At 42.7% G+C, this 13,536-nt stretch overlaps 1 protein-coding gene across 21 annotated transcripts in view; it reads left to right on the forward strand.

Annotated features, from left to right (window-relative positions):
- BAZ2B (bromodomain adjacent to zinc finger domain 2B) overlaps positions 1–5,457 on the forward strand; it is a 441,294-nt gene extending 435,837 nt beyond the window's left edge. For all 21 annotated transcript variants that reach the window (XM_073634094.1, XM_073634089.1, XM_073634092.1 and 18 more), the window contains 2 exons: positions 566–709; positions 3,868–5,457. In XM_073634094.1, the coding sequence (XP_073490195.1) occupies positions 566–709; positions 3,868–4,021 (298 nt within the window). In that variant the 3' untranslated portion in view covers positions 4,022–5,457. The remainder of the gene's footprint in view (positions 1–565; positions 710–3,867) is intronic.
- Positions 5,458–13,536: the final 8,079 nt, after the last annotated feature.

Here is a 13,536-nt window from a genome sequence, read left to right on the forward strand (position 1 = left end):
GTCCTGAGACCCGCCACCCGATTGACCGAGAGGTGAAGCGATCCTATTGGTCGCCTAGGAGGAGGAGGCGCTGTGGGTGCATTGTTTGCGCCCCCCCCAAAATAAAATATATACCACCAGCCGCCACTGTACTTAACACACGGACATTTATTAAATACTGTGAAGCGCTGCACCTTTATTTGTTATTTTATTGATCATTGAAGGTGGTGTATTCACCTTTATGTGTACTAAATGCTAATTGAATATCTTGCCAGCCTTCACTTTTTCTGCTTTATTTCATTATAACTGTATGCCTCCAGTTTACAAGCTAGTGACTCTCAACCTATATATAGCGAGGATTGATAAATAGCCAAGATGACGCAAACTACACCATGAACTTAATAAAAGCCTCACATGAGATTCTTCTAGGAGATCTTTAATGGATTAGAAACTACAGTGAGAATGTGTGGCAATGGCTTTATACAAATGTCATGCAGTCTCAGATACATCTGAAAAAAATCAATATGTGTTGCTTGGAAAGTTGCTGGAGTCTGTCTTGCTTAAAGCTATTCTTTTTTTTAATCAGTGCAATTTTGTCAGAGATGGAATCTCATGAGGATGCCTGGCCTTTTCTGCTTCCTGTTAACTTGAAACTTGTCCCAGGCTACAAAAAGGTCATCAGGAAGCCCATGGACTTTGCAACGATTCGAGAAAAGCTTAGCAGTGGGCAGTAAGTATGACCGATGTTCCCCAATATCGTAATTTAAGGTTGCATACCACTAACAGAACAGTAGTATATGTCAAACAGTTTTCTGAAGTAAGTAAGAATTCTTTGCTGTGTAAAAGCAAGACACCTTTCAGGTGTAACTCTGACATACCTCTGAAATACTTACCATAATTTCAGGCACGTATATAAAGATGAAACCAATAATATACTATGTGCAAAATACTTATGGGCTCACTTAGTGAAAAAAAAATAACATTGCAAGGAGCAAACAGCAATACCATCAACATACATTAAAAGCCCATCTTGTACTTATTTGATGTACAATGTATGCCCAGACAAAATAATTTTTCCTTTTTAATTTTAAAGTGAGGAAGTTTTTACTTCCATCCAGGCTTAGTTAGACCCATGTTATACTTGCCATCCTGTGGCCAATGGCACCATGACAGGATTGCTAAAAAGTGCAAAGTAAATGCTTGCTTGCTTCCACAGTATGGTTGATTGGATCAGCAAGTTGCAGCTCCCTCACTAATGGAAATGCTGCAGAATTGTTTTTTTCCCAACACAGTGATAGGGATCAGCACAGTGCAAGCAAGGCCTATTCAGCCCTGTAAAGCTATACTGTCACTGGTGTGTTGTTATGGCCTATGGAGAGATTTCCCCTTTCACTTTATGGTCATCATGACAAAAGTTGCACCATACAGGAATTGAAGGAAAATCTGCCATGGTGACACAGGATTAAAAAGCTGGCTGGGGTCCTAACCTTTCCCTGCCATACTAATATAAAGCTTTTCTCTCTGTTGGAGATTTTCTCTTATTTTCTGTCTGGTGAAACTGTTATCAGCAGGACAGGAAGTAAGCTTTCTTGCAGAGGCGTAACCATGAAGGGCCCCCCCACTGGGGCCCCTCCCACTAATCCAGTTACTCCCATTGTGGGACCCTTTATTACAGTCCCGCAGTGGGCCACCTTTCTGTCGTCTCGGGGTCCCCCCACAGTGGCGGAACGTCAGAGCCCAGTCGCAAGTGCGGTAGTTCCGCCAATAGTATCAGTAGTTTTTTATTTTTGTTGTTTTACTATTGATTATTTTTTACCACTTTGTTTTGTTTTATCTTATTTTTAAATATTCAGTACCGATTTTTTATTAATATCAGTACCAATCACTATTCAATAAGACAAGGAAGGGGCCAGTGAATGACACATTTACCGGCCCCTTTCCCTGCTCTCCATCCTGACAGATACCCGCAGCAGCCGGCGGGAGGTGGGAGTGGGAAACCTGACAGCGCTGTGGGGGACCAAGGAAGCACACAGGGGCCCGGGGCAGCAGGATAAGGGATAGGAAGGCGGCAGGAGCGCCTTGTAGAGGAACCAATGCTCTCCATTTCCCTCTTGCAGCCACTGAATGTCTGCGGGAGGGAGAGGAGGAGAAGCGGGCATTCAGGGGCTACATGGAGGAATTGGTTCCTCTACATGCCGCAGCCCCTGCTGCCCACCTATACAGGTGTACAGGGGGCCCCCTGTAGCATGGGGCTGGGTTGCAATGGCGCCCCCCCCCCCCCCCCCCCCTGCGACGCCTGTACATATGTTCCTGGGTTCTAGTTCATTATCACTCTATCCATAGCTAAAAAAAAGCTTTGCTGGACATGTACTTTCAACAAACAATTGAATGTATGCTATCTTTTAACATAGTTACATTGGTCCAGTTTGGACCAATGTAACTATGTATACACGATATCACATTATATACTTAATAAAAGTGGCACTTCCTTACCTTCTATTTATTTACTCTGTTACTCCCATTTCTGCCTTAAAAGTCCAAGGGGGTGGCTCTTGCTGCACTTGTTGCATATAGGGTTGCCACCTCATCCCTTTAAACCCAAACACATATTAGTTACACAGGTTCTGAGGCTAATTATTGCAGATAAGGCACCAAGTGAGTTTAATTAACACCTAATCAGCCACAGAACCTGTGCAATTAATATGTGTTTGGGTTTAAATTGATGAGGTGGCAACCCTAGTTGCATATCCTTTCTCTCTACGTTCAGGATGTTGGCAGTCCCACATATTCAATTCCCATCAAACTGTTTTTTCTCTAACTATGTATACACCATAACTGGCTGATGCCCCTGGAAGCTGAAAATCACTAAAGTAGACACTGCTACTACAGTGATCTCAAATTGCTGAATAAATGCAAAGCATTATCTGATCGGGTGAGATGTAGAGTGTGATGTCACTGCCCCGCCTCTCCATCTCATCCACTCAGACAACGCTTTGCATTCACTCAGAAAATGCAAAGTATTCTCTGAATGGCACTTGTGCTGAGAGACCAGCCTCCTGTATTCAGAATGCAACACGGCAGCCCCCCAGCATGGGTTCCTGAAGCAAACAGAGATCACTTGAGTAGTGGTGTTTACTTTTATTTCCAGCTTCCAGTGGGATCGGGCATGTATGGCACATATATACTGCAGGGCCGTTTTTTAAGGCAGGGCAAAAGGGGCAGCTGCCCTGGGCCCTGTCATTGTTGTGGGGCCCAAAGCATCTGCCTCATACTTGCCAACTATCCAAGGTTTAAATTCCCTCGTCCCTTGAGGTTTTAGTCCGTGCTGTGTCCCAATATCTCAGAGTAAAGTGCTGCTACTAATGCTGCCCAGCTCTGCCCTTTTGTTGTGTACAGATGACTCACCTGCAGACCCTGTGTTTACATGTAAATCGCCGGCATTCATATGTAAATAGAGGCGGCATTCATATGTAAATAGCGGCGGGCAGTGGCATTGATATGTATATCATGCCCCCCTGAGGTCATATCCACAGTAATCTCTAGCAGCCAATCAACAAGCAGAAATCATGTGCTGTAACCTCTAGCAACTAATCAGTGAGCCATAATGTGTGCTGTAACCTCTAGCAACCAGTTAGTGAGCGGTAATGATACACTGTAACCTCTGGCAACCAATCGCAATAGCTGCCTGATATGATTCAGTAAACTGGGGGGGGGCCCAAGAAAAGTTTTGCCCAGGGTCCAATCAATATTAAAGACGGCCCTGATATACTGTAGTTACATTGGTCCAAGCTGAACCATTGAACCTATGTAAAAATATACCATGCCTGGTAAGGGGTAAATGTGCTTAAGCAAACCATAATTTATAAAATGTTTTTTTTTATTTTCCAGATATCCAAACTTCGAGTCTTTTGCTCTGGATGTCAGACTTGTTTTTAACAACTGTGAAACTTTCAATGAAGATGACTCTGAGATAGGCAGGGCGGGACACAAAATGCGGACACATTTTGAAAAAAGATGGACAAACATTTTTAGCATGAGCTGAAATCACCTAACAATCCTCCACCCTTGTCGTTTGGATTACAAGACCAGCAATGTGAATGATCTCTACACAAATTAAAATGCGAATAGTCTCCTACAGATCGTGAGTGACGTGTTACAAATCACTCCAGTTACAACTACGGTTCTTAGTTCAATTATTTTTACTTTTTCTTTTTTTGGCCTGTGCATTTTACCAACTACAGCCTCATACTAGAAAGGACATACGTCCGAAAAAAGAAAAAAAAAAATCTTGAAGAAAATAAATAAATTAAGAAAGGCGTCTTAGTGCAATAGGTAAAAGAAAAATATATTTAAACGCACTGATTCTTCAACCACCTGAGCTGTACCAGGGAAAACAGTTGCCCATTCTCTTTTCGATAAATATCTATTTTTTATTGATTTAATGTTATTTTGTTTATTTTTATATTACTTTGTAGCTCATTGTTAGTGAATGTATTTAATTTTATGGATTATTTATGAATTAAATGGCAGAAAGAATCTTCGTTTTCTGTGAAAAGGAAGAATAAGGAATATTGCTTTAAATCTTGAAAATACAGTGAGAATGTTAAAGAAAAAAAAACACTAAAGAAAAAAAAACAAAAAAAAAAACAAGCCAAGTAAAACTGTTTACACAGCTGTGCTAAAAATGGCATCAACACTTTACTGTAAAGTAGTACATTTATATAAGTATACATTGCTGCATCATTCATGTAGTCAAATTGTATTTCAAGATGGTGAAAAAAAAAAAACAGATCTGTATATACTGTTGACAATTGTTTATATTAAGTCTTGTTTAATATGTATGATGTGTACATATTGTTTGCAGGCATTGATTATGATGTCTGTTTTAGAAGGACTGTAGCATTTTATTTTAGCCAGGTAATAATAACCTTATAGCTTGTACAGAATCCTCTACCAACACTGTGGAGTCTCCCTTATATTGGTAGTGCCTGCCTTTAAAACAGGGTGTAGGGGATATTTTGTTTCTGTTTTTTTTTTCTTATTATTTTTATTTTATTTTTTATATTATTTTATTATTTTCATTATTTTCTAATTTTGTTACATGATTTACCGCCAAGTAGGCCTAAAAAAAAAAAAAAAAAGTATACTCATTTGTATCCATGTGAGACAAAACGTATGACAGATTTCTTAACACACAGTATTTTTTCATAGATACATTTCCCTTCATCTGCCTTGCCACAAAAACAGTAATAATAATATAAAAAAAGAATAAAAAATAAAAGGCATTTGTAACCACTGTGTTTTATCTACTGTGTGGTATAGTGGCCTGTTGGAGGCAAAAAAAAAAAAAAAAAGATCAGACATTTTTTGTACCAATTGTACTTGAAGTTGTTTTATTTAAATGAAAATGTTGTGAAAAGGGTAGTTTTTTTCACTAGTTTGTGTGGCACGGATACAATAAAAGACTGTTTTGCAATACATGTATTGTGTTTGTATGTGTGTGTCTTTTAATTCACAACAGCATTGGTTTATTTTTTTTGGTATTTTTTTTTTTTTTTTTTGGAAGTATATTTTAATTTAAAACACAACATATTGTACAGTAAATGCTGGGCTGAAAATTTCCCCCTGAAAGTCGGCCAGACAAAAAATTCAAATTACTCTGTTGCGTTCCAAAAAATCTAAATTGTTGTTCATGCAATAAAAGGCACTAAAACACTTACCTTTCCAGTGGACGGCAAGTCCAAACTCCGCTGTCCTTAAAGTGGATGTAAACCCGAAATTTTTTTTTTTTTAATCATACTATAGAGTATAATATTTCCTATCATTTGAGCCCAGTCTTGCCACAAAGAGTTAATCCATCTCTGAGCAATCCTCTTTTATTGTTCAGTGAGATAATTCTTGACAAACTGAGAAAAACTTTGTCAAATCCTCCCCCTTGCTGTGAGTGACAGGTGATTTACATCTCGTGCAATAGCCTAAGACACATGCATTATTTTTTAATTCCCTCCCCCACTCCTTTCTTCAGCAGCTCTGCAAGGATTGGCTGTTCCACACCTTACCATGATTTGGCATGCTGAAGTCATGTGGTTACTTTCCTGTCTTTTCACTGGATGTTAGAGATCATAGCAGAAGTTCAGTGTAGGAAATACACAGGAGAAAATGCATATTGACAAGGGGAGTGTAGAGGTGGGCGGGGAGTCTACTGACATCACGACTCCACCCACCGAGCTCCAGACAACAGACCCGCCCACAGAATCTGCAGTTTTTCGGGTCTCATAACAGACAGAGGGGAGACATTTGACAGGTAAAGATACATGCAGGAGGCATGTATATCCTTATAGATAACCCCTATGGCAGTCATTTAGAAAGGATGACATTGGGTTTACATCCACTTTAAGTAGCACTGTCTCCAGCATTTGAAACGTACACTACTGCAAACTTGGTTCCTTCCAAACACCCCTATGTCAGTACAAGACTCAGTAATGATCTAGGGCAGTGATGTTGAACCTTGGCACCCCAGATGTTTTGGAACTACATTTCCCATGATGCTCATGCACTCTGCGGTGTAGTTGAGCATCATGGGAAATGTAGTTCCAAAACATCTGGGGTGCCAAGGTTTGCCATCACTGATCTAGGGGCTGGTAGTAGAAGCCATTGAGAACACTAAAGGACACATGCATTCAGGATAAATAACTGGGCAGGAAGCCCCATATATACAGTATTGGCAGCTGATCAGTAAATTAAAATTGATTTACAGCTTAATATCACTTTAAGGCCTCATGCACACGAGACGCCGGTGCAAACTCTGCTGAACACATGTTTGTAAAAGCTGAAACCAGCGTTTAGAAATGCCGTTGTGCCGTGTTTGCATGCTGCGTTTTACTGCGTTTGCGTCTAGAAGTGTCTGCAGAGCAGAGAATGACATTTTCCAGCCCGATTTCGGGGCCCCATATCTTGGGGCCACTTGGTGCTAAATTTGGATATGTTATATTGTTAGTCCAACTGTATTAGCACACCAAATTTGGGGTTCCTAGCACCAAGTGGCCCCGAGATGTGGGGCCCCAAAGTCAGGTCACGAAATGTCAAGCACTTCTGCAGCAGAGAATGACATTTTGTGACCCGAATTTGGGGCCCCGTATCTCGGGGCCACTTGGTGCTAGGAACCCCAAATTTGGATATGTTATAGTGTTAGTCTGTGCACACAAAATCTGGGGTTCTTAGCACCAAGTGGCCCCGAGATATGGGGCCCCAAAATCAGGTTGTAAAATGTTCCTTTAAAAACACTTATAAACGCAAACGCGACTAAACACGGTGCTGGCGTTTAGCCGCATTTGGCATCTGAAACGTGGAAAACTTTTGCGTCTGAACCCATTTTTTTGCTTCTGGAAAAACGAGGTTAAACGCAACTGCCTAAAAACGCCAAAAAAGGAGACTGTGTACATGGACACATAGGATAACATTGAATGGGTTCAGGGGCAGTTGAAAAAAGTGTCCAACTGCCTCTGAACGTGCGTTTAACAGTGTCTCGTGTACATGAGGCCTAAATAGTGTGTTTGAGCCAAGCTGAACAAAATAACCTTTTCTATTACAGATTGATAATGCCGCTGTCTCTGCTGTGATGAACGGTAGTAGCATTAGCTACATACAGTAAACTTTGCTGTGTTCTGGCAGCAGTATGGGGAATATCCAGGCTCCTGCCAGAATTAAAGCTGAACCCCAGGCCAAAATATTTTTTTCCCGTGCAGTGGGGCTGCACCTGCACTGCAAGGGTTAACTGCTCATTTTTTCTAAAGGGAGAAAACAGCAGAGATATACTTATCTGTTCCTTACCTCCCTGGCACCCCCACGCTCCAGCGGTCTAGAAAATGGACTGTTCTTGAAATCAGCACGCCCAGAGCAGGCTCCATAGAAAGGAACAGTCCACTGCTGGACCATGGGTGAGCATGTTTTTCCAAAGGATCAGGTGAGTATAAACTTTGTGCTCACCCCTGAAAAAATAAGCAGTTAACCCATGCAGTGTGGGCACAGTCTGACTGCAGAGAGAAAAAAAATATTTCTACTCAGGATTTTACTGCTTTACAAAAAAAAAACACCTTTTATTTTGATGCTCCTAAATTGTATGTAGCTGAGTTAGGTCTCATGCACACAGTGCTTAAAATACTTGTAACACTAAAAAAAAAAAAGAGATCCTGTTCCCTTATAGCAGATTAAACAGTACAGTGCTTGTGTTGTCTAATCTGTCCTTCTCTAAGCTGTAAAAAAACCTGGTTCATCCTGCATGTTTCTCTGTCCCACTCTGTGAGCTGACCACGGTAATTATGGCTGCTGATCCATGATTACTGTGGTCAGGTTAGGTGCCTCCATCCATCATTCCGCTACTCTCCTCTCTCCCCCTCCCTCCCTGTCTGTCAGCTCCTGTGTGTGTGAGCCGTCTCCGCCCCCCTCTGCTGCCGCTATTAATAACTGGCAGTAAAGGTAAAGAAATATTACTGCCAGCCCCTCTGTTCGATCAATCCATCCCCTACACCATGTAAATGTTTGTATAAAACGATGTCTCTCATTACCTTAACCACTTAACAACCGGCCCATAGCCGAATGATGGCTGCAGGGCGGTTGCTTAACTCTGGGGCGCGCACCCGAGCACATCCGTGACCGCCGGATCCCGGTAAATGGCCGCTGATCGCGGCCGTTTACCATGTGATCGCGCCGTCAAATGACGGCGCGATCACATGTAAACAGACCGGCGTCATCTGATGACGCCGGTTCCTCTCCTCCCCTCCTGTGTACCGATCGGTACACTGTGAGCGGAGAGGGGGATGGATGGATGGCTGCAGCGCTGTGGGCTGGATGTGTAGTGCCCACAGCGCTGCACAGAGACATCCAGCCATCCATCCATCCATGCTCAGCCATCCCTTCTGCTGTGCAATACTCTGCAAAGCCCCCATAATACTCTGCAAAGCCCCACATTACTCTGCAATACCCCCATAATACTCTGCAAAGCCCCACATTACTCTGCAATACCCCCATAATACTCTGCAAAGCCCCACATTACTCTACAATACCCCCATAATACTCTGCAAAGCCCCACATTACTCTGCAATACCCCCATAATACTCTGCAAAGCCCCACATTACTCTGCAATACCCCCATAATACTCTGCAAAGCCCCACATTACTCTGCAATACCCCCACAACACTCTGCAAAGCCCTGCATTACCCTGCCATACCCCGCCATACTCCGCCATACCCCGCCATACCCCGCCATACTCCGCCATACCCCGCCATACTCCGCCATACCCCGCCATACTCCGCCATACCCCGCCATACTCCGCCATACTCCGCCATACCCCGCCATACTCCGCCATACCCCGCCATACTCCGCCATACCCCGCCATACTCCGCCATACCCCGCCATACCCCGCCATACTCCGCCATACCCCGCCATACTCCGCCATACCCCGCCATACTCCGCCATACCCCGCCATACTCCGCCATACTCCGCCATACCCCGCCATACTCCGCCATACCCCGCCATACTCCGCCATACCCCGCCATACTCCGCCATACCCCGCCATACTCCGCCATACTCCGCCATACCCCGCCATACTCCGCAATACCCTGCCATACTCCGCAATACCCCGCCATACTCCGCCATACCCCGCCATACCCCACCATACTCCGCAATACCCCGCCATACTCCGCCATACACCGCCATACTCCGCAATACCCCGCCATACCCAGCCATACCCTGCCATGCTGAGCCATGCTCGGCTGTACTCGGCCCCTGTATGTGGCCAAGCTGTGGAAGTCTCACACATGTGGTATCGCCGTACTCAGGAGGAGTAGGAGAATCTATTTTGGGGTGTCATTTTTGGTATGTACATGTAATGTGGTAGAAATATTGTATAAATGGACAACTTTGTGTTTAAAAAAAAAAAGGTGTTTTAACCACTTCCCGCTCGCCGTCATACAACGTCCTTGACTTTGTGCGGGGATATCTGAATGATGCCTGCAGCTACAGGCATCATTCAGATATCAGCTTTTTCAGCCGGTGATTCCCTACACCATAAGAATGATCATAGCGGCTGTTCCACTGCTTGATCGTTCTTACGGGAGGCGAGAGGGGATGTCCCCCCCTCCCGCGCTTCTACCGACTCACAGCTACGATCGAAGCCAGGATCGTTTTTTTTTTTTTTTTTATTTCAGGCTTCCCAGCCTAGAGGTGAGATGTGGGGTCTTATTGACCCCATATCTCACTGTAAAGAGGACCTGTCGTGCCATATTCCTATTACAAGGATGTTTACATTCCTTGTAATAGGAATAAAAGTGGTCAAAATTTTTTTTTTTTTGGAAAAAAGCATCAAACTAAAATAAATAAAGTAAAATGAACAATAAAAAAAAAATAAAAATTTTAAAGTGCCCCTGTCCCTGTGTGCTCGCATGCAGAAGCGAACGCATATGTAAGTCCCGCCCACATATGAAAACGGTGTTCAAACCACACATGTGAGGTATCGCTGCGATCGGTAGAGCGAGTGCAATAATTTTGGCCCTAGACCTCCTCTGTAACTCAAAACATGTAACCAGTAAAAAATTTTAAAGCTTCGCCTATGGGGATTTTTGAGTAGCAAAGTTTGGCGCCATTCCACAAGCGCGTGCAATTTTGAAGGGTGACATGTTGGGTATCTATTTACTCGGCGTAACTTCATCTTTCACATTATGCAAAAACATTGGGCTAACTTTACTGTTTTGGTTTTTGTAAAGCACAAAACTGTTTTTTTTCCAAAAAAAAGCGTTAAAAAAATTGCTGCGCAAATACCGTGTGAGATAAAAAGTTGCAACGACTGCCATTGTATTCTCTAGGGTCTTTGCTAAAAAAACATATATAATGTTTTGGGGTTCTAAGTAATTTTCTAGCTAATAAATGATGATTTTTACATGTAGGAGAGAAATGTCAGAATTGGCCTGGGTGCTCCAGAACGCCTGAAGGTGCTCCGTGCATGTTGGGCCTCTGTATGTGGCCACGCTGTGTAAAAGTCTCACACATGTGGTATCGTCGTACTCGGGAGTAATAGCAGAATGTGTTTTGGGGTGTAATTTGTGGTATGCACATGTGGTGTGTGAGAAATAACCTGCTAATATGACAATTTTGTGGAAAAAAAAAAAAGTAAAAAAAAAACCTTGATTTTGCAAAGAATTGTGGGAAAAAATGACAACTTCAAAAAACTCACCATGCATCTTTCTAAATACCTTGGAATGTCTTCTTTCCAAAAAGGGGTCATTTGGGGGGTATTTGTACTTTTCTGGCATGTTAGGGTCTCAAGAAATTAGATAGGCCGTCAGTACTTCCGGTGTGATCAATTTTCAGATATTCGCACCATAGCTTTTGGACTCTATAACTTTCAAAAAGACCAAATAATATCCACCGATTTGGGTTATTTTTACCAAAGATATGTAGTGGTATAAATTTTGGACAAAATATATGAAGAAAAATTACTAATTTGCAAAATATTATAACAGAAATGAAGAAAAATGTATTTTTTTACAGATTTTTCGGTCTTTTTTCTTTTACGGTGCAAAAAATAAAGAACCCAGCGGTGATTAAATACCACCAAAAGAAAGCTCTATTTGTGTGAAAAAAAGGACAAAAATTTCATAAAGATACAGTGTTGCATGACTGAGTAATTGTCATTCAAAATGTGAGCGCACCAAAAGCTGAAAATTGGTCTGGTTAGGAAGGGGGTTTAAGTGCCCAGTTGTCAAGTGGTTAACTGAGATCTTTAATGGCCAGTCGTGTGACCTCCGGCTGCTCTCCTCCCCCATCTAAGGGCTACAGCGGGAGGGGCTGAGCAGCCAGCACAGTGGTCACATGACCTCCCCAGTTTTTGCCTTGTGCAGAAGGCATGTATAGCATGTCCAATGTCTCTGCCCTGTTTCTGGCACCCCTCCTCCAAGTATACTGTAATTGTCGGCTGTGACAGTACAGTGAGTCCCCTACATACAAACAAGTTCCATTCCGAGCGCACATTTGTAAGTACAACAAAGCACCCAACCAACACAATCGGCCCAATATATTACTGTAATAGGTTTATAACACAAATAATATATGGGAAAAAAAAGGTTGAAATAAAGATAAAGTGCTGTATACAGTAAAACATTTTCCAGCATCCATGGGAACCAAGCAGGAAAGAAATGTGCACGATTCCCCCATCAACACAGACAGTGGGGGTGGGGGCAGTCCCCGCTAGGAGGAGAGAGTGATTATCTCTAGCGGCTATAGCAGCTATAATCAAAAGAGAATCCAGCAGGCTGGTTGTACCCAAGTTGATCAATCGATCAACGTGAAACATTCAGCCTGTCCATTGACAGTTCATATCTCGGCCAGTTCCTACTGAACTGGCCAAGATTCGAACCGTGAATGGCCGGCCTAACTTACACGACTGGACATGCAAACCCATGTTCCTATCTTGAAAGTTTGTATGTAGTAGACTAAATGGAATAGGCTGCGCTGCTTAATATGTGAACGTGATTATAACAGGTGAGTATAATCATGCCAAGCACATTCCTGGTGATAAACAACACTCAAAATGGATGACAAATGTGTACAAAAAAACAAATAAAATGAATATTATTAAAACAATGTAGACTAAACTCCACAAACTACACGATTCAAGGTGAATGCAAAAAACAGTGACAACTCAGAATCGAGGACCATATACTGCTGCAAAGTCCAAACTCTCAAATAACAGTCCTTATAAGAGAAGTAACTTTATGGTGAGAGAAGAAAACACCAATCTTGATGCAGAGTGAGGCATGCACAAACATATCTCCCTGGGGAGCGTGGTGATATAAGAAGTTCCTCCACCTCTGACAAAAAACGCCCCTTACCAGATGATTAGATCTCCTGTCACAGAGATCGTGTAAGCGGGTGGCTGTGTCCCCCAGCCACTGGGTCTCTGCACGGTTCACACTCTTAAGTTCACAGGATTGGGGTATTAGTGCTCAAATCCCTCTCATTTTGTTTGCTCCCCGTTTACGAACACCACAGATTACGAGCCCTAATGGTTGACTTTTCATCACGACTGCAGCAACCATTAGGGCTGGTAATCTGTGGTGTTCGTAAAGGTAAATTGTTATAATCACGTTCACATATTAAGCAGCGCAGCCTATTCCATTTAGCTATTTGAAGTGGGGGTTGTCTCTCATTTATGGTTGCAGCAGCACAAATTTACCATTTGTTTTTCACAGACACAGAGTTTGAAGATATATCAGAGGGATAGCGCAGTATAACTTTTTTTGATTTGATGTAGTAGACTAAGGCTGGGTTCACACGTGCGATGACAGACATTGCATGTGATTCGCACCACATTGCTGTGCGATATCTGTGCGATGCCAATGCAGCCATACAAACTGTATGGCTGAAATCGCATTGCATTCGCACCATAATGGTGCAGGGCCCTTTTTTAGTGCGCACTGGAATCGGATTGCATGGGTGTTCACACCTATGCAATCCGATTCTTGCACCATTTGACTGTTCGCACTGCGATCTGCGAACCAATCC

This window comes from Aquarana catesbeiana, linkage group LG06 (genome assembly GCF_042186555.1).
Source record: "Aquarana catesbeiana isolate 2022-GZ linkage group LG06, ASM4218655v1, whole genome shotgun sequence".
NCBI classification, from domain to species: Eukaryota; Metazoa; Chordata; class Amphibia; order Anura; family Ranidae; genus Aquarana; species Aquarana catesbeiana.